Source organism: Natrix helvetica, assembly GCF_964273705.1.
Source record: "Natrix helvetica genome assembly, chromosome: 2".
NCBI lineage: Eukaryota > Metazoa > Chordata > Lepidosauria > Squamata > Natricidae > Natrix > Natrix helvetica.
This window is the reverse complement of record NC_138552.1, coordinates 298,775,154-298,799,558: the sequence shown is the minus strand read 5'-3', so window position 1 is coordinate 298,799,558 and position 24,405 is coordinate 298,775,154. Positions and strand designations below refer to the sequence as shown.

The following is a 24,405-nucleotide window of genomic DNA, read 5'->3' as shown; positions in this document are numbered from 1 at the left end:
ACTGCTAGTCAGAATCATCCCCCCGCCCAACCTGGTCCTGAGGGAAAGCCTCACGGCCACCCACCTGCATTTTCCATTCGGGGCTGATTCTTTTGCAGTAGCTCCAAACCAGATTCTGCATGCAGAGCTCCCTCAATAGCTGGGACGCCTGAAGAAGAAGAAGTAGTGAGGGGGGCAGTTGAGGCAGGACCACTAAGGGACCATGGCTGAGGAGAGGACAGGGAGGGGCTCGCTTTGCCAGAAAAGCTCCACCTGGGTGAGCACACGCATACCGGAGCGGTAGGCTTCGTGTGCGAAAGACACCAGCTGGCATGGACTGGCATTTTTTACTCTGCCAAAGATACCCCAGTGCCGTCACTGCTGCAGTCCATGCCTTAAATGCAGTTTATCATGGTTTGCTTGTCCACTCACAGAAAAAAGCTCCTAAAGCCACCATCATTCTGACCCAAGAGGACTTTTGGGATAACACTCCATCAGGCTGCGAGGCCTCCTTTCCCTCTCGTCCCTTCACGCAGCTGGGCACCTACCTCTCGCAGGGAAGGCGGCGGCACTGGCCAGGACTTGTCTAGGACAGTCTTTGGCAGGTTGCGCTTCAGCTGCATCATGAAAGAGTAACGGATGTAGTCCAGGAAGTATTCGTTCTCAGAGCAGCGGGAGCAATTTCGGTAAATGAAACCTTTGATGAACCTGTTGGTGGTGGGAGCCTTGCTCAAGAAGGCTGCTGCCCCCCCTCCCCCCCCCACACACTCCAGGAACCCCGGGTTCGCATGCCAGGGGACCAGCCCGGGGGGGGGGGGGGGGGGGGGGGCGGTCTCAGGCAGAGAGAACAGCGAATGCAGCAAAGGCGTGGTCTCTGGGGAAAAGGCAGCAGCCCAGGCAGGTGCATAAACAGCCCTACTGCCACCTGCTCCTCCTCCTCCCCCACCAACTGTGCCCAGCAATAAGCCCCAATGGGTCACGAATGGGAAGGATTCCCTCTCGCCACCCAGAGTTCCTCTTGGAGAGAGATGGGCGGTTCAGAATGAGAAAATAATTAAAACTCGCTCAAGGTCCCCACTCCAGGGTTCTGCATCGCCCAACCCTTCCCTCAAGTGGGCAGGGTCTCTGGGACCTGAAAGAGAGCCCACTCCTGCAGCAAAACCACAGCTTTCACATACCGCCGGATTATCTCCACTGCCCACTTCTTCTTGGCAGCCTTCCGGCGTCCCAGAGTACCACGCCACCAGGCCTGGATAGTGACCGCTGCATGAAAGAAGAGACCTCAAGGGCTCAGCGCCCAGAGCCCCCCTGCACCCGCTTCTGGTTCCCCCCGTGGTCTCAAAGCAGCTCCCCGTGGCCCATCCGTGGGGAGAACTCACGAGGCCCAGTCTGGCTGCCCCTTCCAAGGCAAAACTGGGCATGACATCCAGTTACACTGGGCCCCAAAATTTATTTGAAGGGCCGCCTTCCTACCTGAATGCTTCATTTGAAGGTATTTCTTTCGCCGATAGAAGCCTCGCCAAGCAGCTTGGATTTTTGTGGCTTAAATTGGGAGGGGGAAAGATGGGGGTTAAGCCAAGCAAAAAGGCAGGTTGGGTCAGCCTGACTTACTTAAAAATGTCCAACAGACCTACCAAGGCTTTGCTTGCGAACTTCCAGGGCTTCTTCTGTCGCAAACAGAGTCTTAGGAAAACGAATAAATATTTTTGTCCTGGAAATAAAGACATCTATGAAAGAGAGATTTTGCTTCCGCAGATTGAGAGCAACTCCCCTTGTCAAACTGTTACCTGCCCAGCTTGTACTCCTCCTGCTTGAAGCCCAGGTGTTTCAGGAGGGCTGCCACTCCGTCCTGAGGCCTCCCGTTCCAGGTGGGCCACGTCTCAGGACACAAAGATTTGTACCTGGCCAGAGAGGGAGGGAGAGGGAAAGGATGCCCTCAAAAGGCCTGCTGCTAAGACGGCCACTGGACGTGGCTGGGCAGCCTTAGAGGAGGCCTGGGTTGGTACCTTGGGCGCAAGAGTGGGAGAGATGCCAGGACAAAGACTGGGCAGCCAACGGAGCTCTTTATTCCTCACTAGACTGTACCCACCCACTAAATACCCTGGGAGCACAGCCCGGGCACTTGTCTTAGCGCGGTACCTTTGCAGAAAAACCTCGTATTTCCGTCGATATGCAAAACCAGCCCTGCGCACTCTCAGGTTCTCCATCAAGCCCAAGTATTTCACTTGGTGCCGAATCAAAACTTCATCAAAATTGCCTGGGAAAATATGGAATCGTCCTTGGGGTCCAGAGCCAGTTCCAGACAGACAGCAGTCCTTTCCCCCCCCCCCCCACCAGCTGAGAGCGGAGGGCTAGGCAGCCAAGCCCCAACTTCAGCCATGCTTCAGGGCCCTGGTGGGCCAAGAGCCCTTGAGGGAGCGGCCACTGTCGTGCCTGACGGAGAGGAGAACCAGGCAGGGATGCCAGCGGCAGTCCTTCTCCCCACGAGTGTGGCCGTCCTCAGCCTGGGCTCCGACCCAGAGCAGTGGGTGTGGGGAGGGAGGGTTGGGGACCCTTGCTGACACCCCAACCCCCACCTACCGGCCTGCTTGGCATGATTTGGCTTGATGCAACGGACGTAGGAGGGCTCCTTGGACATGAGGATCTCCATCAGCTTCAAGAGGCTGTTCTTAAACTGGGTGACGGCCTGAAAGGCGAGACAGTCGAAGAAGTTGGTTGAGTGCCCCCCACAGAGGAAAGGCAGGGGGACGTGGAGCCCCTCTGCCAGGCCTTACCGTCTCGGGTCTCTTCTTGTCGGTCAGCTCCGTCCTGTCAAAGCACTGGGTGATGATGGGGTTCTCTGAGTCACACATCGCCTGCAAGGGCAGCAAAGAAGATCATGGGAAATTGCATCTTTCTGGGGGGTTGTGGGGAGGGGGTCCCCCTCGGCCAGAGCGCCTCCCCAGGCTCACCTCCTTGAGGTTCCGGAAGAGCAGGTCATTGTTCTTATCCAAGAAACCTGGGGAAGAAGGTTAGAAACCCACAAGGTGAGCAGCAGGAAGACCCCTTGGGCAGGGGCCAGGCGAGGAGGAGACCGGACCCTGCGCTGCTGCAGGAAGGCTGACCTGCCACGCTGTAGGTGACTTCCCCGGCATAGTGCAGCAGGCGGAACTCTTCCCGTCCCAACGACTTCCGGGTCTTGGCATCGGCCAGCTTGTGGCTATGGAGAAAGCACGGCAGAGGGTCAGGATCGCGCCCACAGCTTGGCCAGACCTGTTCAGCCAAGGACTTAGGGAGGATGAAGGAAACCCCGTGGCAAAAGGGTGGGTTCAACAATAGAGTAACAGAATAATAGCAGTTGGAAGGGACCTTGGAGGTCTTCTAGTCCAACCCCCTGCTAAGGCAGGAAACCCTATACCATTTCAGACAAACCGTTGTCCAATCTTGCCTTAAAAACTTCCTGTATTGGAACACTCACAACTTCTGGCTGCAAGTTGTTCCACTGGTTAACTATTCTAATCGTCTCAGGGTCATCTTAATGCCAAAAACTTTGGGTTTTCCTACTTCTTTGGGGAGTGCCTTCTGCGGGACACACCATAGCAAGCCCCCCCCCCCCTCTGGGGTGCCTACGCTTACAAGAAGAAAGACCTGAGGAGCTGGCCCGGGGGCAGGGTGTGTGTGTGTGTGTCAGACGGTGTGTGTGTGTGTGTGTGAGTGTGTGTGTGTGTGTGTGTTGCGGAGCCTATAAAACTCTTCCTGAATGGACTGTGTTCTCCCACAGAGTGGGTCGCATGGTTTTGAACTTAATCTTTTCAAGCTCCTGTGGCTATTTTTTTTTTTTATTGTGTGTGTTGTTCATGTTTGAATTTGTAAGCTGTCAATATAATATGTGAGACGGGCAGCTATAATAATGAAATCAATCAAAGCCCAACCGCCAAAGAGCCATCCTTGGTTTGAAACTGCGCCACCCCCTCCTCTTCCTGCCGGGGGGTGGGGAATCTCTTCTGAACTCACGTGAGGAAATGGGGGTGGCTCTTAATGGTCTCTTCCAGCTTCTCCAGAAAGGTCATATCTGTGGCATCCCCAGGCCGCAGGCACTCCTCATCCTGCAGACGAAATAAAGGGGAGGGGGGAGGGGGGGGAGGTCAGGGTGCCTCCCCTCGGCTGTTTTCCATGTGAGCAGCCCATGTTGGCAGAAGGGCAGAAGAGGATCAGCTGCCCACAAGGGTGCCCCACAGCTCCAAATGGCCATCAGCACAGACACAGAGGTGGACCTGGTGCTTGATGGGTCAACTCTCCCTTTGTGGGGGCAGGTGAAAAGGCCCAGGGAGCAGAAAGTATACAGATTAACAGAGTTGGAAGGGACCTTGTAGCCACGGGAAAGCCACGTTCCCCCCACCACACCGGGCTGCCTGGGGCTCTCCGGCTGCCCTGGGGTTCTTTGGAGGAGGACTTACCAAAATGGAAATTATGCCTTTAAACTTTTCTTCCACCAAGTCACAGATGATCTTGTTGTTGAAATACTGAACTGGCTCCCACTGCCATTTCACAAAGACAGATCCAATTCAGCACAGAAGCCCCAGAGCCCACCTGAGCTCTTCCATCCATCCCTTTCCAAGCACCGGAAAAGCTGCCAACCACCCCTGGCCTCCAAAGTGAGGGGAGCTGGGCTCTCCTGCCAGGCTCTCCCACCTGGGGGTCACCGTGGGAGGGGAGGGGGCTCTTACCGCGATGCCCTCAGCTTCGTACTCCTCTTGCTCAGATTTCAGGGTGAGCTCTATGAACAGCTGCTGCAGCTTCTCATTACAGTAATTGATGCAGAATTGCTCAAAGCTGCAAGGAAGCAGAGGGCGTTTGGGGAGGGCTGATCCAGAGGGCTCCCAGTCACCCACACCCTCTTACCCACACACCCCCCCACACACACACACGGATACCAAAGCGGCAGAGTGGCTGACACCCATCAGGCCAGCTCTGCAAACCCCTCGTGCAGCACAAGATTCTTGGAAAGGCTTCCCCCAAAGCACAGGGGGGGCTGTGGGCTCGGCAAAGCTGCTAGGGAGCCCGGACGGAGGGCAAGAGCAACCCTGGCATGTCAGGCAGAGCCTTGGATGGGCTGCCAATCCAGCTGCCAAAGGGTTCCCGGCTAAAAGGGGTGCCCAAGGTGCCCAGAAACGCACCAGTTGTGCTGGAAAACCTCGAATCCGTAAATATCCAGCAGTCCCAGCACAGTTGAGCTTTTCCTCCAGCCCAGGCTCTCCGTCTCCTAGGAAAGAAGAGAGAGAACTAAGGATGGGAACCCCTCACCTCTTCCCTTCTGGAGATCTAAGAGAGGAAAAGCAGCCCCCTCCTCCCTTTTCAAGCCTGGTCTGCGAAAGGGGTCCTCCTCTAGTAGCAGCAGCCCAGTTCAATCACGCCAGCAGGCAACACACACACACACACACACACACGACCAAGACCCTGAGCTCAGCGCTTCCCCCTCCCCTCCAGGGGGACAGGAGCAGTGCCTTGCTTGATGGACCCCGAGGTAGTTGCAACGGCTGGTTTCCTCGGCTTTTAAGTGCCAGGCATGCCGGTGATGCCCGCAGTCGGAACCCCAAGCCCACCGATCCTCAGGCAAGCCGGGCAAGTCTCCGATTCCTCTGAACGGGCCTTCCTGACAAGCAGAGGCAGCCCAAGTGCCTTTTTCAAAGGGAGGCTGCCCAGGCCAGCATGGAGGACCCTGCCCGAGCCCCAGGGTGACCCTCGCTCACCCCACGCTTTCCCCAGATATGACTGCAGCTGTCCAGGGGATGCTGCTTCTCCCATTAGCGCCCAAGAGTGTCTCTGGAGATTCTCCGTCCTCCAGGCCACGGTTGTCCCAAAGGTACTTTTTTTTTTCCAGGAGGCAACTGGACTTCCTTGTTTTTCTTTGAAGACGTTTCGCTTCCCATCCAAGAAGCTTCTTCAGCTCTGACTAGGTGGTCCTTCCCTTCCCCTCCATCCAGTGAGAGTTGAAGAAGCTTCTTGGATGAGAAGCAAAATGTCTTCAAAGAAAAACAAGGAAGTCCAGTTGCCTCTTGGGAAAAAAAGCACCTTTGCAAGGAAGCCACTGGTCCTGCACTTAATCCGACTGAGTCAGACAGGAAACGGCATTTCTGAAGAGATTTGTCCCACCAATTGACAATAGTTTAGACTTGCAGTCAGCAAGACAGAAAGGATGATCAAACCATCAAATGGCTGTAATCAAGCAACACTGTTAATGCAAGACCAAAACAAAAAAGTCAAAACCATATATAAAACCCGGAGAAAGGCCATCCGTGAGAGAAAAGCCCAGGTGGAAAACAATGTTCCTTTAGGCAGCAGGTGCCTAGCAGCCCCTCACCCACCCACCCACAGCTTGGGGTCCTCCTGGGCTGCCAGAGATCCGTGAGAAGCCACCTCCCCTCCCCTGAACTGGGCCCAGAGCGCTCCTGGCCAGGAGAGGGGGAAGTCTTTGCTACGTCCGTCCTAGGCCGTCACCCGGAGAGCCGGTCACAGCCAAAGGCTGGGAGGGGAGATAAGGCTGGGGGGGGGGCCTTGCCGAGCGGCGGAAGGCTGGATCTGAGGCCAGCTGGCAGTGGCAAGGCTGCAGAAACACAGCAGAGGCCTGGCATTTCACTTTTCATGCCGGATTTTGTGCCAAAATGACTGGGAGCACATACAGCCTCAGCAGGGTAGAATCCAATACCAATCGTGTCTTGCCTGGTGCAGCCCCAGAATGGCAGCCCACTAACAGTTTGCAGCGCTCTGATGAAAAGAAGGAAAACACAGGCTCCCCCCCCCCCTCCCCAGAGGCAAAAGAGCAGCAACAGGGGAGAGCAGCCTCCGGAGAGAGAGAGAGAGAGAGAGAGAGAGAGAGAGCAGCCGGCGGCTTTGCCGAGAACCTGCGTTTCCGGAACTGGTAAAAGCCTCTGGCATGCCACCCCAAAGGCTCAAACAATGGGAGAAGCCTCTGCGCTCCGTTTTATTTCCCTCTGCGTGCGCGTGTGCGTGCGCCCTTGAGTCAATGTTCCCTCCTCGAGGCTGCTTGGAGAAGTCTGGGCGGTTACTTGGCAAAGTTCTCCAGAAGGAGCTTGCCACCGCCTTCTATCTTGGAGGACTGAGACAAAATGACTGGCCTACGGTCACCCAGCTGACTTCTGAAAGCAATTTCACTGTATACCTGACGTACAATTACAATAAAGGCTTTGAACATTTCAACCTAAGGCGGGACTAGATCTCACGGTCTCCTGGTCTGTAGCCTAGCACCTTAAATGACATGTTTTTTACCCAACCCTCTGGGGGTTCTTTGGTTTGGATGTCTGTGACTTGTTTCTTTGTTGTTCTTGCTACTTAAATAAATACATCTTCCCATTGAAATCTGTCAAAGCAGCATATGAAGAAAACTAAGAGGAAACTAGCCACAGCAAACGATGCAGCAAAGGAGGCCTATCGAAGACTCGCTAATCACCACTCACCTCCCAGGCAGAGCCAGTCGCCGGGCAGCCAGAGCAACGCTGGAGCCTTCCCAGCTGCTCTCTGAAGCTCCTTCTGGTACAGCTGCGGCCGTGCAAAACACACCCGGCAGGCGTTTTTATTTTGTCGCAGGCAGGCGGGCAGGCGGGCAGGCCTGCTCCCCAGAGGGACAGAGTAACCGAGGGAGTGCCCAGGAGAGGGAGTCTCCTCCAGAGTGTGAGCTGCCTAAGAAACCCCTTTGCAGGCTCACCTGGAAATCACTGAAAAGCGCCTCCCCACCCCAAGAAAGGGGATCTGCATTTCAGAAAAATTCCCAGCGTGCCGGACAAAGACGTTTCTCAAATTCCCATTGGGTTTCTGCACCCCAGGGCCCTTCCTGACCAGCCCACGGCTCCCTGGGGAGGGGGCTTCATCAGGGCGGCCTTCCACTGGCTGCCCGCCATCAATCTCCCCCTTCTGGAAAAAGGGTCTCTTGCCAAATAAGGGTCTCCATCTAAGCTCTTCCTCCTCAGGGGGTGTCTGGCTCAGCCCTCCCACTCTACTAACCAACTGTGGTGGGCGCTCTTCCTCACAGGTGGGTCCTTGACCTTTTGGCTTGGTGGCAGTGGCAGCCCCAGCTTCTCCTGCACCAGGAAGAGACAACGGGCACCCCTCCCAAGCAGCCCTAGGCTGCCTGCCCTACCCGATGGAGGCAGTGCAGCTCCTCTGGAGGCACCCTCTGGGCTGGCCCTCTGCCGCTGGTGGGGTATCCCATTTCCTTCCCAGGACATTTGGCTGCTTCGTGGGTATGTTAAAACACAACCCCAGTTTCACATCTCCTCTCCGAGTTCAGAACCAATGACGGGAGAGCCTTGGCTATGGGGAAGAAGTCCCAAGATAAGAGCTCCCTTGTGGAACCTGCAGGCGCTGCTTGGGCCCAAACGGGTTTCCTGCAAAGGCTGGCCATTTGGGCGCCTGAGACCAACTCACCTTGTAAGCCAAGGACTTGTTAATCTTGCCCACCAGCCAGGAGAAGGTGCGCCCATACACGGCCTTGGCCAGAGCGTCACGAGCATAGGAGGCCTGTTCCAGGCTGAGAGGGCTGATCAGCTGCAGGGGAGAAGAGAGGTCTCCAGCTGAGCTCTCCCTACGAGGACTAAGCCCCTCAGGACCTGCAGACGGCTGTCAGGGGGTCCCCAGGCTACCCCCTCTCTCCCCCCCCCATCGTTCTGCCGGCAACTCTCCTCTCACCTGTTCTCCCTTCGCAATGATCTTCTTGTGGGTCAGAGCTTCCTGCAGCACCGAGTTCTCCAGGCCCAGAAGCTTCAAGCCAAGGAAAAGAGAACGTGTGAGAGTCCCGGTCGGTCCCTCCTACGCCCGGGCAGCAGGGCTGAGTTTTGGGCAGAGAAGGGAACAAGAGGGGGGGGGGCTGCTCCCGGGGCAACCTGGGCACCCACCCACCCTTTCTTCTGCACCTGCCTCGCCTCCCTTCGGGTCCACCTTCCTAGCAGGAGAGCACAGCTGGCCCTCTGCAGGGGATGGGCAGACGAAGGGCAGCGCCGGCTGATCACGGACAACCAGCACTTGCCTCCTAAGCCAACCTCAACTGAACCACAGATAGCCTCAGTAAACATTTCTGAGGAATTTCAAAATATATTTGAAAGCGCTTCCGAAGGCGGTTGGTCCATTTCGCTTCCCCTGTATCATGGATAAAATGGAGGTCTAGAACAGATCCCGTCACTCACCCTGGCCAAGTATTTGATCTGGTTTTCCGTGGTCACTTGAGCACTGCCGTGTTCGTCAGTTGTAAACTGCACATTCCCCAAGTGCAACACGCTTGCAATGATACTCAGCAGGTCCTGGAAAAGGAAGGAGAAGTCTTGTGAACCCAGCCCTGTGGCAAGGGTGTCCCTAGGAAAGGCTTCCCTCCCCGGAGGGAGGGGGAGAGGGAGGCAAGGCCAGGCCTCTCACCTCGACTTCACTGTCACTGAAGTTGATGACGGATAGCGCCTTGCGCACCACCTTCCAGTCGCTCTTGTCGTTGATGGAGGCGACCTTGGCACACTGGCCCTGTGTGCAAAGGGGACAGAACGGGCTCCCTGAAGAACAGATTCCCGCTTCCCCATCCCCGATACATGGGTGGCCGCAGGTTGGACAAGCAAGGCGAGACCAGGAGACACGCTAGGCACATTCCCACGGGAGCCTCTGAACCTCACGTGGTTTGAGGCAGCTGAGGTGACACCAACCAATCAGGGCTGCCTTTACCTTCACTAGAAACTGGTATTGGTGGGGGCTCTTCTCCAGCCCCAGCCTTCGCAGCAGGTCTTCCTCACCCCCCTCCAACAGCTGGTAGAAGATGTGGAAGTTCCTCTCGCCGTGATTCTGGTGCACCACGCGCGACTTCTCCAAGAGGTAGTTCAGGATGTGGCCCCCAATGGGAGCCCCCTAGGCAACACAAGAGAAGGCATGGGTGCTGCTGGCGAGAGGCCCCAAGGATGGAGCTGCCGGCATCCCACAGTCAGCCAAATCAGCGGCAGCAGGAGGGGAGCTCTTCAGGGATGGGAACTGGAATCGGTGGGCCCCCAGAGCAAAGGCCGGATTTCCCTCCCTCCCTGCCCGGCTGTCAGCCCAGCGCCCCCATCCACTTGTGTACCTTGTAATCAAACTGGACGTCCATGTATTTCCCAAAGCGGCTGGAGTTGTCATTGCGCAGAGTCTTGGCGTTTCCAAAGGCCTGGTCACAGCAGAAAGCAGAAAAACCCAGAGGGGGATCTTGCAGCTCCCCTGTCCCCCTCAGACCCAGGCTCTCCTCCCGGCCAGAAGCCCCTGCACTCCATGCTGCCTGACTCCCTAGAAGGGGAAAGGAGCTGCAGGCGGGGGAGGTGAGTACAAAGCCCTTATTCACACTGGAGTCCCCCAGCCTCAAGGCCAGAAGAAGGGTCACTGTTCCCCCCAAACAAGCAGGGGGAGTCCTCTGAAGAAGACCCCTCCTCCGTGCCAGGAAGTGCTTCCTTGAGTTGTCAGGGGCTGCGAGCTCCTACCCTGCACATGCCCCCGAAGAGATCAAGATTTAGGCTGGCCATGACATCCTTGGGGGCCCCAAAGCAAGACCAACACCCCCATTCTTCAGTGAGCCGCGAGAGGTACCTCAAGGACCGGGTTGGACTGCAGCAGCCTGTCCTTCACCGTCTCCACCTGCTCGCTCGCAGGGCAGGTGACCGCATAGTACTGCAGGATCTTCTTGGTGGCCTCCGTCTTGCCCGCCCCGCTCTCCCCTGAGATGAGGATGCACTGGTCCTTCCTCTCCGTGCGCAGCGAGCGGTAGGCGTTGTCAGCGATGGCATAGCTGAAGAGGCAGGGAGGACAAGAGGCTGCCTGCTCTGCTCTGCTCTCCCCCAGGAGCACAGAGGCTCCGGCTGCAGTTTCAGGGCTACTTGCTCAAATGCCCTCCCCCCCGGGACTTAGCATTCTCACCAAAGGGCAGGAGCAACACCTCCAGGTCTCTCCTGCCACAAAGCGGGGCAGAACTGGCAGGATAGCCTGGCAGGGTTTGGCTCCCACAAAGCCCAGCAAAATCAGTGCTGAAGCAGCAAGAATGAGAGCCCTGCCGGGACTCCCCCCCCCCCCGTTTCCCCCCTCCCCCTCCCCCGCCTTTTTGACCTGCCAGGCACTGCCCACCCTCCTTTCTGCACGAGGAACCTTCTCCCCATCACTCTGGCTCAGCTGTTAGGCCGAGGGGTGCAAATGCCCTTCCGCACCATTAGCTGGCCTTGGCAGTGCAGTGGAGGGGGAGGGGGGAGGGGGAGAGCATTACGCCTGTTCAGGTACCCACAGGTGAGGAGAGACTTCGTAGAAACTGACGCCACGGTAACGGTTCATGTGCTGCTTACTGTAGATCTCCAGGTCCTTGTACGGGTTCACCGAGACCAGAACCGAGCCAATGTATGTCTGAAGAGGAAGCCAGCCCAGGGGCGCGTCAGGAGGGGGCAGCGGGTGCCCTGACTCAGTGAGGCTCCTTTCAAGAGGGCCCTCAGCACCCAAATTTAGCCAGAAGACCAAAATCCTGTCTCCTTTCCTTACATGATCTGGGCGCCACAAGGATATTTTGGTTCGCCTGCAGCATCAGCAGCTTCCATTGTAATCCAGCACCTGCAGTGGACCCCCCCCCCGCCCGAGCCCAGGAAGATTCCCCCTGGGCCCCTGACCCCCAGGGCTGATCAGCCCCAGCAGCCCTCGGGCCACCCAGAGCAAGGGGGCTCCCTGGAGCCGGGCATCCCTTACCTTGATCCCAAATGCGAAGAGACCACGCGAGACACCCAAGGGAGAGTTTTGATTTGGGGGCTGCCAAGGCTCCAGGAAGGAGCCCCCAACCCACTAGGCCAGTCAAGCCGCTCTGTGGAACCACCTCCCTTCAGAGATTAAAATGGCCCCAGCCCAGTTAGCCTTCTGTAAGGCCCTGAAGAGCCGGCGGTCTTCCAATGGGGCCCCCAATGTCTTTGCTGACTGTGCTGCTCACCTTGCCCCTATGTATATTTCATCTACATGTTTTTAGTCTTTTAAATTGTTTGTAATATTTTTAATTGCAGTGTATTTTTTTAATTTTAAGCTGCCCAGAGTCATTGACTGAGATGGGCAGCTATAGAATTGAATAAACAAATCAATAAAAAATGAATAATGTTTTTTTAATAAATAAACCAGACACCGCACTCACGTAGACGAGGTTTTCCTTGAACCGCCTGCGCAGATTCTCGATGAAGGCTGCTTCGCTGGTGAAGTTTTCCAGCAGGACAAAGTCCTGCACTCCCACCCGATCCCGGGCCGTCAGGGCGTTCTCCATCTCTGCCAAGCGGGCACCGTCACCTGCCTGCCAAGGGCACAGAAGAACCCGGCTAAGACATGGGAGCCTAGCCCAGCACTCGAATGGACGGGATGGTCAGGCAGAGCTCCCCTTTCACAGGCTGCCCAGCCCCCAAATGGGTCTGCTTCCCACCCACCCCCGGGCCTCCCTGTTTGCCCCCCACTGGCCTAGCCGGCCACTTTCCCCTCCTGGCTCCCCATAAGCCACTCCTGTCTCTGAGCACCCATTCCACACACAGCCACCTATCTTACCAGGAGTGACCGAGTGGCAAAATTATACACAATATAAACACTATAGCCGTGTTGGCACAATAGTTAGAATGCAGTAATGCAGGCTGCTTCTGCTGCCTGCCAGCAGTTTGACAGTTCGATTCTGACCAGCTCAAGGTTGACTCAGCCATCCATCCTTCCGAGATAAGTAAAATGAGGACCCAAATTGTTGGGGGCAACATGCTGACTCTTTAAAGCGCTTAGAGAGGGCTGTAAAGCACTGTGATGGGGTATATATATATATACCGTAAGTCTAAGTGCTATTGCTATTAACAGGAGCAGAGCAACCCAACTACAGGGTGAGGCTTCCATGGGGTTGGTGCCAGAGCAGAGGTGGCCTGCCTCCTGGCACCCATCAGCTGTCAGCCCTTGGCAGATGAGATCTGCAGCATGCCCTCCCTGCCAGATCGAATAATGTACATGCGGTCCCCAACATCGTTCTCTTTTCTGTATCCCCAAGCAGGAAAGGCCACGAAGATATCCAGCCTCCCCCCCAACAAGGGGGAAGCAAGGGGGAACTCCTTAAAGGGAAGGCACATCTTGTAATGCGAGAGTGAGGGGAGTGTCCCAAGCTGTAAGGAATCAGGCCCCCACCTGGCCCACTCTCCCCAGTGAACCGGCACTAATGCCAGAGGGGGCCGTTCCCAAGACAGGTGGAGCAAGGCCCGAGACACCCGGCAGGTCCAACTGCGCATCCCCTCCTCCCTGGCTTACCGACTCCAACCAATCACCCTCCTGCCCCCTCCCCCCCCCCGAGCTCACCTCATGGTGGAACAAGTGGTACCCAGAAGGAATTAGAGAGCGCTTTTGCTGGATCTGCGACCACAAGCCCCCCACATCCATGGCCAAGGGCCGTGCCAGAAGCCGCCCAGAGAGCGCCTGTTCCTCCTCCTGCGCTGTTCCAGCAGCAATGAAGGCACCTCGGGAAAGCAGCCAGCACAGAGCACCAGCCCTGGAGGGAAGCCTCCTCTGGGCGGAGCAGCGCATCACCTGCCCTCGCCGAATCCCAGAAGCCGCTTCGGGGGAAAGAGGTGCACCTGCGGTCCTCACAGAGGCCACCATCTGCCAGCTGCTTTCCCCGCTGAGGGCTGGCAGCCCAGTTGCTCCTCTCACCCAGGTGTGCAGGGGCATCTTCTGCCAAGGCGGGCGGGACTCCTTGCTGTCTCCTCCCCATTGGGAGAAGCAACATCTGAACCCCTTTCCAGCCCAAAGTCTGGCACAGCCGCCTGGCTCTCAATGGCCACCAAGACGGCCTTTGGGAGGGGGGGGGTGAGCTCCATTTGGGCTTCTCAGCCCCCCTCATGGGGACCTCTCAGGGAACACTTGACTCAAGCTGGCACCTCAACCCCCAAGCCCAGAAGGCAACAATGCGCTGCAGACAAGGGAAGCAGGGGTGTCTCTGGCAGCCCCGAGGGGACCCGGGGAGGGGAAGCTGCACTTCATCAAGCAGGGAGCCCAGGGCAGCTTAGGTATCAGAGCAGTCTGAAATAAAGCATCAATAGCCAAACCCACATCCTGACAACCAGGAGCCCTGTTTTTCCAAAGGGGCCCTGGAGGCCTTCAACTAAAGAGAAGGATGGAGGCCCAAGAGGGGGACTCCCAGCCGGTGTGGCCTTCTGGAGAAGGGAGAAGATGCCCAAAAGGGCTGCTGCAGACAGACCCCTCAGCCCAAAGGAGGGAGGGGAGGAACCAGGAGGGTTGGACTGGGGTCGAACTCCCAAACCACTGAGAGAAGCCAAGAGGATGGCGACCAGCTTCATGGGGGGGGGGAAGGGGGGGGAGGCAGAGGGCTGCCAGGCCATTGGTCAGCTCCCTCCATGGAGCTTGCTTTGCCAGGACTCAGGAGCCCTAGGTGTGGGCCAGAAAACCTTGACTGCTGCTCAGAGGGGGCCCTCTGAGGTCTCAACCACTGCTTTGCAATTTAAACCTTCTCTTTTTCAATCTAATCTAAACAACTCTGTCCCACCTTCTATAAAACATGCCACAGACACAATATTCTGCGTATAGCGGGATCAAAACAGGCTACAGCTGCAGTCCAAAGGGTCAACATGTGCTTGAACCCTATGCTCCCCACTAAATACCTGCTAATGGTCCGTCCCTGCAGGGAGGTGGAGCAGGGCCGGGGGGACACACAACACACACACACACACACACACACACAGGCTACACCCTCACCGGGCCAGTCAGCTTCTTTACAAAGGATCCAGAGGCCGAATCAAAGGGCTGCCTGGGAGTTGCAGAAAACAGCTTAGAGGACAAAATGGCCTCCAAAGACTTCAAGGTCGGGGCAAATCAAATAGGTTGGCGCTGATCAGGCACAAGCTCCTCATTCGGAGGCAATGGGGCCCGGGGAACCTGCCCTGGGAGAAGGGAGCCTCCCACTGCACAGGAGCAGACCCTGCGAGGCAGCAACTAGCAAGGCAAAAACGATTCGGGGGGGGGGGATCCAAATTGTGGAAAGTGCCTATTTCGGTCTCCTGGAGGCTGGTTAGATGAAACTGCTGAAGCTGGTGTGGGTCCAGAGGACAACTCCCAGGAGGAGCGTTAGAAGGGGCAGCCGGTCTGGCCTGCAGAAGAGAAGGCCAGGGGTCAAGAGTGGGGACCAGAGAGCAGCAGGACTACCGGCCGGGGGACCTTTGGCCACCAGGAGGTGAGACGAACTCTGCCGGCGATGGGGTCGGATGACTGGGAAGCATGCGTTCACTTGGGCGATAGGCACCCTTGTTTCCAACAGTTGGCTTTAATCGTAATGTAGATGGGCAGCCAGAGAAATTATTTCAATAAATAAATAAAATTAAAAGAGAGGAATCAGTCTGATTCAAGCTACTCCTCAGAGGAACAGTCTGCCTAAAACTGCAGTGATGTTCCCCTCTGGATTGCCAGCTCCATATTCTGTGGATTCCTTCCTGTACTGGGCAGGGGTTGGACTAGATGACCTCCTGGACCCTGCTCACTCATGCGGCCTAGGATTCTGTAAGACAGCCGCTCCTCTGAGGCTCCCTGGCCAGGCACGGAGGCCGCTGCCACCACCGTCTTCAGCAATGTCATCTGTGGCATGCCAGATGTGGCCCAGCTAGAGCCGCCTCCTTCCCCTCCTGGCCGGCCAACCCTTCCCTTTTAAGGAGAAAAAATGCCTTTGCAGGAAAAGTCTGCCTGGCTGCAACCCTTCCCCACGGAAGCGGTCCTCCAATGACCCACTCCAGGGAGAGGCGGAAGAAGCAGCAGCCCACAAGGCAGGATCCTCAGCTGCCCGGCTCTCCAGCAATCGGATGAAAAGACTTCTAGTCCTCAGGATCTCAAAGACAAGTTGGGGGGGGGGGATGCAAAGAGATTACCCAAGGGGAATAACTGGCCCAAACACGCCTGAGGTCTCTGGGGCTGCGCTGAGGGGCATACCAATCTGAGCTGTTAGGAGGAGCTTTCTCCAAACCCCCTCCCCTCCCCGGACAGCCTCCATTCCTTTCCAGGGAGGGGTGCAAGAAATCCCCAGAGAGACTCTGAGCTGCATTTTCCACAGGAGGAAACAGGATTTCCTCACTCAGCACAGTCCCAGGGAAGGTGCCAAGAGCAGCCATGGCTGTATAAGGGCAGGTCGGCCGAGGGAGGCAAGGGGCTCCTCATGGCAGGAACCATTGGTCAGCACGGAGTGGGGGGGGGGAGCAGATCAAGGTGGTCCAGCCCACGGGAAGAAGCGGCCCAGGGCTGCTCATCCGGCACCTAGTCCGGAGGGTGGCAGCCCAGATGGGAGCTCTTACAAGGGGCACCATGCGTGCGGCAGACGTACCAGCTTTCACCCAGGCAGGACGAGAGAGGCCTCCCCACTCCAAGGACCAGAATCCTCCTCCTCCTCCTCCTCCCCAAGCCCCCCCCCCCCCGTAAGCAGCCCCACTCAAAAGCTGCCACATTGTCCCTGTGTAGACTGGCAATCAGCCGCCGCCTCCGGGCACCCAAGGGTTTGTTTGTTCAGCGCCAGCAGCCTTTTCCCAGCAGGAGAAAAAAGGTGCCCACACCCACACAAACACACCAAATCTCCAGGGAGGAGATGCCCCCAGACACACACACACAGACCGGCCAAAAGACTCCCCAGGCAGAGGCAGCAGGTGGCAAAGACCTGGGTGGGGTGGTGGTGGGGCGCCCTTGTGGCAGCGACAGGGGAAGCAGGTCCTCGGCTACAACAGTTGGGAAGCAGTTGGCTGAGGTTTCCCAAAGGGACCCCGATTTCCCCTCCCCAGTTTAGTCCTGCCCCCCCCCCAGCCGCTGCCTCCCCCCCAGGAAAGACCACCTTATCTTGGTCTTCAGGCAGGTCTCATCGATGGAGTCCCTTGCAACCTGTCCATTACATAGCGGCTTCTGAGTATTTGTGCCATGCCACGTTGTGCGTTCATACAAATAAATGGGAACATCTTGCCCACCCTCACCCCCACCCCAAGATCAGATCAAGTCCCACCTGCCTGACTGGAGACCTGGATCTATTGCTTGGCTTGGGGGGTGTTGATCGACTAACGGCGGTTTCCATCTCCCCCCAGTCGGCTCCCTTCCGCCCATCTTTTAGTTATACCTGTATTTTTATTGCAATTGTTATTTGCTATTTTACACAACACATACACACACAGTTTTATTTTTATCTTGTAAGCCCCCCAGAGTCTCCTCACAGAGAGATGGGCGGCAAACAATAATAAAATAAAATAAAATAATAATAAAATAAAATAAATAAAATAAAATATAAAATAACCCTAACCCTACCCCCTTTTCCTTTTGCAGGGAGTGACGCTGAGAGAGACCTGCACCTTCATGATGGTAAAGCTGTCAAAGAAGGTCTCTCAGGAGGGCAAAATGTGCTACTATTAAATGGATCCTGAGCTTTGTTGAAGCTGCAGATGATGTTTGTTGGCATGCAGATCTCCATCAATGACTTGGAAGAGGATTTAGAAATACGACTTACTACATTTGCAGAAGACACAGAATTGCAAACTCCTTAGAATAAAGTATCCAGATTCAGTTGCCTCTTGAAAAAGCACCTTTGAGTCAACTATGACCCGGGTGACCGAGAATCTCCATTGATAACCAGGAAGAGCTGGAACAATTGATCAAGCCCAACAAGATGAATTTCAAGAAGGACAAATGCAAAGTCTTGTATCTGTGCATGAAAATCAAAGCCTGGAGCATAGAAGGCATAGAAGGTGAAGAGGGGAGGGATCAATGCAGCGAATCGAACTGTCTTAGTGGATCACAAATTGAATGTGAGCCAAAATCGTGTTGCAGCTGCAAAAAAAACCAAGCACAATTCCAGACAGGGAAAACCTCTGAACCACAGGTGGAGGCTCTGATTATGATGAAGGCGGGACAGAGAAGAAGACCGCAGGGAGACGTTGCGGGTGCCTTGGCATCTCTGAAGGAACTGCTACATAGAAGGCAAGTAGAATGGTTCAAAATTACTTCAGGGAGCAGGAGAAGAAATATTTCTTGCCTTGAGCTTAGGCTTAAACAGCGAGGAAGCAGACTCTGCTTGGAGAACATGAAAGGTTTCAGCTGCCTAAGGAGGAGGAGGAGCTCTTTAAAGAACAGCCGCCAGAGATGCGGAAGGCAGTCCCAGGCAACTCCTAGGCTCCCTTCTGGCTTAGGTCCCACTTGGCAAGCAGCCCCCAGTCAACCAGAGGGCCAAGGGGTCAGGCCAGAGCTCCGAAGCCCCCCCCCCAGCCTGCAGCCCGAGGCAGACCAACCTGAGTGCGCAAAATCCATCTCCATGAAACACACATGTACACAAACGCCATGAGCCATAGGAACATCCAAGCTCTCTGACCAGAGGCTCATCAATTGGCTGCACCCAATTTGGAAGACCTTCACGCAGACACCCCCCCCCCCCAGGATAGATGGCACTATCACCTTCAGTCACCATTACTGCTGGCCAAGCCTTCTTCAGCAAGATCTAAGACTGCAGGTGGTCCTCAAGTTACGACAGTTTTTGTTAATGACAAACAAAAAATACAACAGCCCCAGAAAAAAATCACTTATTGTCCATCTTTGAAGTAACCACCAATCCCGTGGGCGTGTGATCACGATTCGGATGCTCTGCAATTGTCTCACATTTACGATGGTTGCAGAGGTTTGCAGCTGGATGGACAACTGCGGGTTGCAGCTTTCCTGGATGGCTTGATGACAAGCCAAGTCAATGGGGGCAGCTAGTTTCACTTAAAAGTGGCAGTAAATGGTCATAAGATCAAGACTGGCCACACGAAGATTCACTTAACCGCCCCATCCCAATTGCAATCGTAATTTGAGGGCTTACATATACCTGCTGGAAGATCAGGTGTGGCCTCCCCCCAGTCATCCAGACCGCTATCCTCCTCTTTTGACCACTTCCCTTCAGCCATTGTCCCTGGTTCTTCTGTGGCCGGGCCCAAACCTTCTGAGCCACATAAAGCTGGTCAGGCAGTAGCCCCGAGGATCGAGCTCTGCCTTAGGAACAGCCCCCTTTCCCTCACTTCCCAATGGGGAGCAGCAGAAAGGGGCAGCACGTGGCAGGAGACGAAAGGGCCCCAACCCCAACCCTTCAGCCCGCCATCCATCAGGGTTGGCGTCCAGCAGGTCCCTTCATGGCTCTAAGTGGCTCAGGCTGGCTCTCTGCAGACAGGAGCCACAGGCCCAAGCCCGGGGTAGGTGGGTGGGTGGGTAGGGGGACACTGAGAATCCCACAAATACATACCCAACTGAAGGCAGCACAAGTGGAAGGAACCTGGTGTGAGCCAGGACTGTGATGCAGCTGCTCAAATGGGCAATGCGATCATGGGAACGGAAAGCAACTGTCCCTCCATGCTCTGCCCTGCTTAGACCCCACTTGGGAGTTCATGTTAGGCTCTTGGCACCCCAGTTCAGACAAATCATGGTAGGGGGAATTGAGGATCTGGAAACCTGGCTTGTGAAGGACCGGTTAAAGGATCTAGCTAAGTTTAGCTCAGGAAGGGACGCTGGGTAGCAAACGCCTAAAGGCATCTAAAGGCAGGAGAGGAAGCGGATGTCACCCGAGAGGGCAGGACCAGGCGCAATCGTTGAAGCTAGAAGGAAAGAAGGTCCGAAGAGGTCAGGAAGGAGGTTCTCCTTCCCTGCAAGTCTTCCAACAGACCAGGAACACCCTTGGATGGACAGAGAGATTCCAGGGTTGGTTTTTTTTTGGGGGGGGGGGGGAGATTATCTAAAGTCCCTTCTCATTCACACACAGGGGTGGATTGCAGGGGTGCCTCTGTGTCTTTCTGACTTGGAAGTCTGGGCAGGGCCTGGCGCCTGAGGGCAGGACGGCCATGGGGACCAATTCCCACCCCCCACGGGACCCACAGAGCTTCCTGTCATCTCCGGGTAAGGCAGCCCACTTTTGAGCCACTGCTGCCCCCTGCTGCCAAAGCACTTCAGAGGCAGAACAGATTGGATGCCCTGCTCCCCCCCCCCAAACGGTCCTGTCACTCATCAGGGCCACATCCACTGTATGTATCACCAGCCTGAAGGGTTTGCCAAACCATTACCTGCCCTGCCCACAAAGATGATTCACAGCCTGGATGAAAGTGCTAATCAGGGGTGGCCTCGTCTGGCCTAAGCACAGGCATGGAGGATGGGGGCTTCTTCCTTTCTGAGGGGCCTCAGGTCCTCCCTCCCCACCCCCACTGAGCTAGACCAAGAACCTGCCAAACTCCCAACCAGCCACTTGCGACCCCCACCACACACACACACACACACAGAGCCATGGTGTGGACAGCTCATGCAGTGCAGTGGCCGGTGCTCCTCCCTGGCATAGCAAAGTCCTGGGCCGGTCGCAGGCAGAGAAAGCAGCTGCTGGGTGCCTCAGTAAGTGGTGAGATACAAAAACCTTCTTGCTGCCAGAGCAAATCCCGGCAAGCCAAGCCCCTGGAACGTATGGAATGCAGCCGCCTCCTCCCTCCCTGGTGTGTGTGGGGGGGTGGCAGAGTGTCAGCTGACATTAATCCCACTCTCCAACCAGATGGGGAGGGGTCCCGGGACCACTTGACAGGCAGCGGGGAGCAGAACCCAGGTGCACAAGTCCTTGGAGGCAGGCTGAGGGCAGAGAAGAGGGGCTGTCAGAGACCCTTGCAACCCCCCTTGGGGGAAAACCCTCACACAGGTGCTTTCTGCATCCATCACCAAGGAGCAAGTGCTGGAGCACCCTGTCCGAGGGAGAAGGGCTGCCACGCTCACTGCCAGGCTGCGCCAGAGCACAGAGCCAATGGGGGGGACAGGACCTGAAGGACCAGCAGGGAAGGGGAGGGGGACTTCCCAGGGCCAACGGTTCAGGAGAGCCGCTTGGTGGTTGCCTTTACACTAAAATCAGAGGGTCGCAGCTGTGGAATGCTGAACCTGCCTGAGCACACATGCGGCAACAGCCCAACCCAGCAATCAACAGCTCCTCCCCCTGCCCCGCCCCGCCCCACCCCAGAACCCTGGGCAGGGTCAAATTCCAGGCAAGGTCCACCAGAGGGGGGCAGTCTTTCGCTCACCCTACATTCTCAACCTACACGTCCAAGGTTTCCTCATAGGGACAGGATACCTTTCTCTCCAATCACCCCACCCTGGAGGGCCAGGAGCTCCACCAAAGCCACCATTGCTCCTTTCAGCCAGAGATCCCATTCACAGCTGCCGGAATCCAACAGGGTGGGGGTCAGCCACAGCAGATGAGACTACAAGTTCTGAAACTTGACTGGATTTCCTCCCCTCCGTGACCCTCCCTGGCTCCCTTCCCTTTACCTGAACTACTCAACCGGTGCTCAGAAAACAGGACAAGTAATTCTACCCCACAAATGAACTCGGCACTTGCAAGCAAAACACCAACAATCCCCACACTGACCCTGGGATGGGAGACCACCAGGGAACCCCAAGCACTTGGGCTAGACTGGGAAGTTAGACACACACCCCAGGAGGTGGCGAAGGCTTCTTTTGCATGGCCACCCAAAATAGGGAGGGAGGCATTTGGTGGCCTGAGTCTTTCATACTAGAACTTCACAGAATGCCTCCACCCAGACATTCAGTCGGCACCGGGAGGTCGGGCAGGTGCTGTCTCTACGTAGTTAACCTCTTTCTAACATTCAGGGAGAAATTCAGCTTAGCCTTAGAGCCCTCCTCCCCAAAGAGTTCAGCCGGGGTCATCCTAATAGTCTGTGCCGAACTTCCTGTTGAGACCACAGTCGCCAGCCAAGGGGAGCCCCGATGCCTCTTCCTCCTCCGCAGGGTTTCACAGGCGCCCTTCGCTTCTCCAGGGCCACTTTCCCACCTTCTCACTCGAGCCCACCACCCACGGGTTCCCAGCGCTCTCGCATCCACTGCCAGCCGAAGCCGATCAGACTTGCCCGCAGCCCTCCGCCAGGAGACTCCGGGAAGTTTCCTGGGGCAGTTGGCGGGCCGCCGAGAGAGAGAGAGGCCGCTGGCGAAGATGGGCCGGAGTTTTGGTCCGGCAGGGCCCGGCTTCTGCTCCCTCCCAGGCTGAACCAAAGCGTCGGAACGGCCAAATGCCCCAGTAGGGCAGCCGGCGAAGCGCCCGCGGCCAAAACGGGCACCCTTCAGCCCTGCCTTTGCGAGAAAAAGGTCGGAATCGCCGCCATCGGTCCACCGGGCCTCTCGAGGCAGGGAAGGCAAGAGAGGCCGCCGCCGCCTTGCTCCACCGGGGAGAGCAAGGGAGGGAGCGGTCCGCGACGCGCCACCCGGCCTCTTCTGGCTCGCTCTCCCGGATGCCCCGGAGGGCTGATGGGGCCGCGCCACAGTTGCCAGCCCCTCCTCCTCGCTGCGGCCACCGGCAAGGCTCCCGGCTGGTCGGGCTCGCCCCCGACCCCGCTGCAGGCTCCCCTCCGCCGCCGGGCTCGGAGAGCGGCGCTCCCTGCAGGCCCAACGGGAGGAGCAGCCCCGCCAGGCGCGGCAGCAGAAGGAGGCGCCGGGCGGGAGGGCTCGCCGTTAATACCCTGGGCGGCGGGGCCGCGGCCACGCGAGCAACCCAGCGGCCAAGGCGGGACCTGGCGGGAGCGGCCGAGGGAGGGATGGGCACCGCTCGGGCAGGGCGGCGGCCGAACTTCCCCCGCCGATAGCGGGCTAGCGGCTGCGGCGGGGCCGGCCTCCCTGGACGGCCCTTGAAGACCGCTGTGGGCCGGCTGCTGCCCAGCCGCTCCGCAGAGGCTCCGAGGGCGAGGTCGCGGCGAGCGCCCGGCCTGACCGCCACGGCGGCGGCTGCACGTGGAGGGGCGGGGCTGCTGCCCTGCTCGGGGATGGCGCTTGGCCCGTCGGCGCGGCCTACCTGCTCCGGGGAGGCGAGACGCGCGAGGTCCAGCTGCGCTCTGCCCGCCGCGCCCTTCTCTCTCGCCGGCCAGAGGCGTCCGGCGGGGAGGTGGGCGCGCGGGGAGGTGGGCGGGCGACGACAGCTCGGAGGCCGTCCCAACCGGGCGGAGCGACGGGCGGAGCGCGCAGGCGCGGCGGCGTCTGGGCAGGGAGCTCTCCGAGGCCGCGGCTTCTCCGGCAGGGCGAGCGTCCAGACGGGGCCCCGTAGGCCGCGGGACTTCCCCCCCCCCGGGCTCCCGGGGACTCCGCATTTTGGCGGCGGGTTGCGTGCCTTTCTGAGCCCCGCTGCCAAGGGAGAATGCCTGCCCCCCTGCGGTTGGGCACTTGGAACCCGGGGCATTTCCTGCAAGCAGAAAAGCTGCCCTTGTGGACGCTGGCCTGGCTAGCACAGCGTTGCCCGCGCGCTGAAGGAGCGCTGCGTCTGTAGGCAAGAAAAAGGCATTTCGCTTCTTCCAGAGGGAAAAGCCGCCACTGCACAGCCAAACACCCGGCGCGCCGCAGGTTGCGCCTTGCCTTCTTTGCTTCTGAGCACCAGGCCCCTGGCAGGGGGAGGCTGAGCCTGCTTCCCGTTGAGCCCAGGAGGAGCCCCAGAGCCTGGCCCAGAGTCTATCGGCAAGGAGAAACGCGGTTGCCCGCGATTGGCCTGGGACACGCAGCTTCCCCAGTGACCTTGGTCGGTAGAAGCTGAAGAAAGTTGCTTCACGTAATGACCGTGGGATTCATTTAACTATGGCAACAGGCCTGTGGGGACTGTCATTGTTAAGCAATGGACTCACACTTTACAACCACATCACCTAGTGGTGGAAATTCCATTCCTAATTCAAGGACTCCCTGTAGAAAGAGGTGGAAGTTGGAAGGTGGAAGTCCCCCAAGTGAATCAGCTGTTCTTTCCTGTGCTTCAAAAGGCTATGTGAACAGAGCCACCCAGGTGCACAGCAGAGCCATGTTTCGCTGCCTACTGCTCCGGTTAGACCAGCCTCAGACCACTCCATGGAGCTTTGAAGGGGAACCGGAGAACCCAGAGTGGTTGCTCAGAAGAGCTGCCAGGCTGATCCAAGACTTGGAGACCGACTCTTAACTCTCTGGGCCACTGTACAGCCTCCACTTGACCACATTCAATGAAGAGTGGTCCACCTCTGGTCTGGGCCGCTGGGTCCAGAGTCCCACCGTTCTTCTTGTCAGAAATTTGTTCCAATACTCAGCTGAAATCTGTTTTTGTAACTTCCGTTCCTTAACCTGCATCCTGCCTTCTGGAAACAGAGAGAGCAGCTGCTCCTGGCTATAGAGCCAGCCAACATGTGGAGTTCCGGTGGGGAAGGTTCCTTGGGGATCCTCCTGTCCAGCTCCTGGCTAGTGCAGGAACCCACTGAAGGCCTTCCAGTCTTTCCTGAAACCTCTTCAGTGAAGGCGGTCAGTTGCAGCGCTGAGGAGCTCTTACTCGTAGAGAAGGCAAAGAAATCTGCTTCGTCTCTGGGTATCTGACTGACCTTACATTGATGTTAGCTTGGCATCTAACAGAATGACAGAGTTGGAAGGGACCTTGGA

General features: G+C 57.2%; 1 protein-coding gene across 1 annotated transcript in view; it reads right to left on the bottom strand.

Annotated features, from left to right (window-relative positions):
- Positions 1-23,215, bottom strand: part of MYO1C (myosin IC) — a 36,181-nt gene extending 12,966 nt beyond the window's left edge. The window contains exons 1-25 of the mRNA XM_081944803.1: positions 22,820-23,215; positions 12,122-12,274; positions 11,243-11,358; positions 10,558-10,756; positions 10,064-10,144; positions 9,676-9,855; positions 9,382-9,480; positions 9,156-9,269; positions 8,662-8,733; positions 8,401-8,520; positions 5,136-5,221; positions 4,686-4,791; positions 4,416-4,496; positions 3,973-4,064; positions 3,084-3,178; positions 2,931-2,977; positions 2,754-2,834; positions 2,560-2,665; positions 2,119-2,236; positions 1,767-1,880; positions 1,614-1,690; positions 1,453-1,521; positions 1,158-1,242; positions 528-687; positions 65-148 (exon numbers count right to left, since the gene is read on the bottom strand). Of these exons, the coding sequence (XP_081800929.1) occupies positions 65-148; positions 528-687; positions 1,158-1,242; positions 1,453-1,521; positions 1,614-1,690; positions 1,767-1,880; positions 2,119-2,236; positions 2,560-2,665; positions 2,754-2,834; positions 2,931-2,977; positions 3,084-3,178; positions 3,973-4,064; positions 4,416-4,496; positions 4,686-4,791; positions 5,136-5,221; positions 8,401-8,520; positions 8,662-8,733; positions 9,156-9,269; positions 9,382-9,480; positions 9,676-9,855; positions 10,064-10,144; positions 10,558-10,756; positions 11,243-11,358; positions 12,122-12,274; positions 22,820-23,200 (2,916 nt within the window). The 5' untranslated portion in view covers positions 23,201-23,215. The remainder of the gene's footprint in view (positions 1-64; positions 149-527; positions 688-1,157; positions 1,243-1,452; positions 1,522-1,613; positions 1,691-1,766; positions 1,881-2,118; positions 2,237-2,559; positions 2,666-2,753; positions 2,835-2,930; positions 2,978-3,083; positions 3,179-3,972; positions 4,065-4,415; positions 4,497-4,685; positions 4,792-5,135; positions 5,222-8,400; positions 8,521-8,661; positions 8,734-9,155; positions 9,270-9,381; positions 9,481-9,675; positions 9,856-10,063; positions 10,145-10,557; positions 10,757-11,242; positions 11,359-12,121; positions 12,275-22,819) is intronic.
- Positions 23,216-24,405: the final 1,190 nt, after the last annotated feature.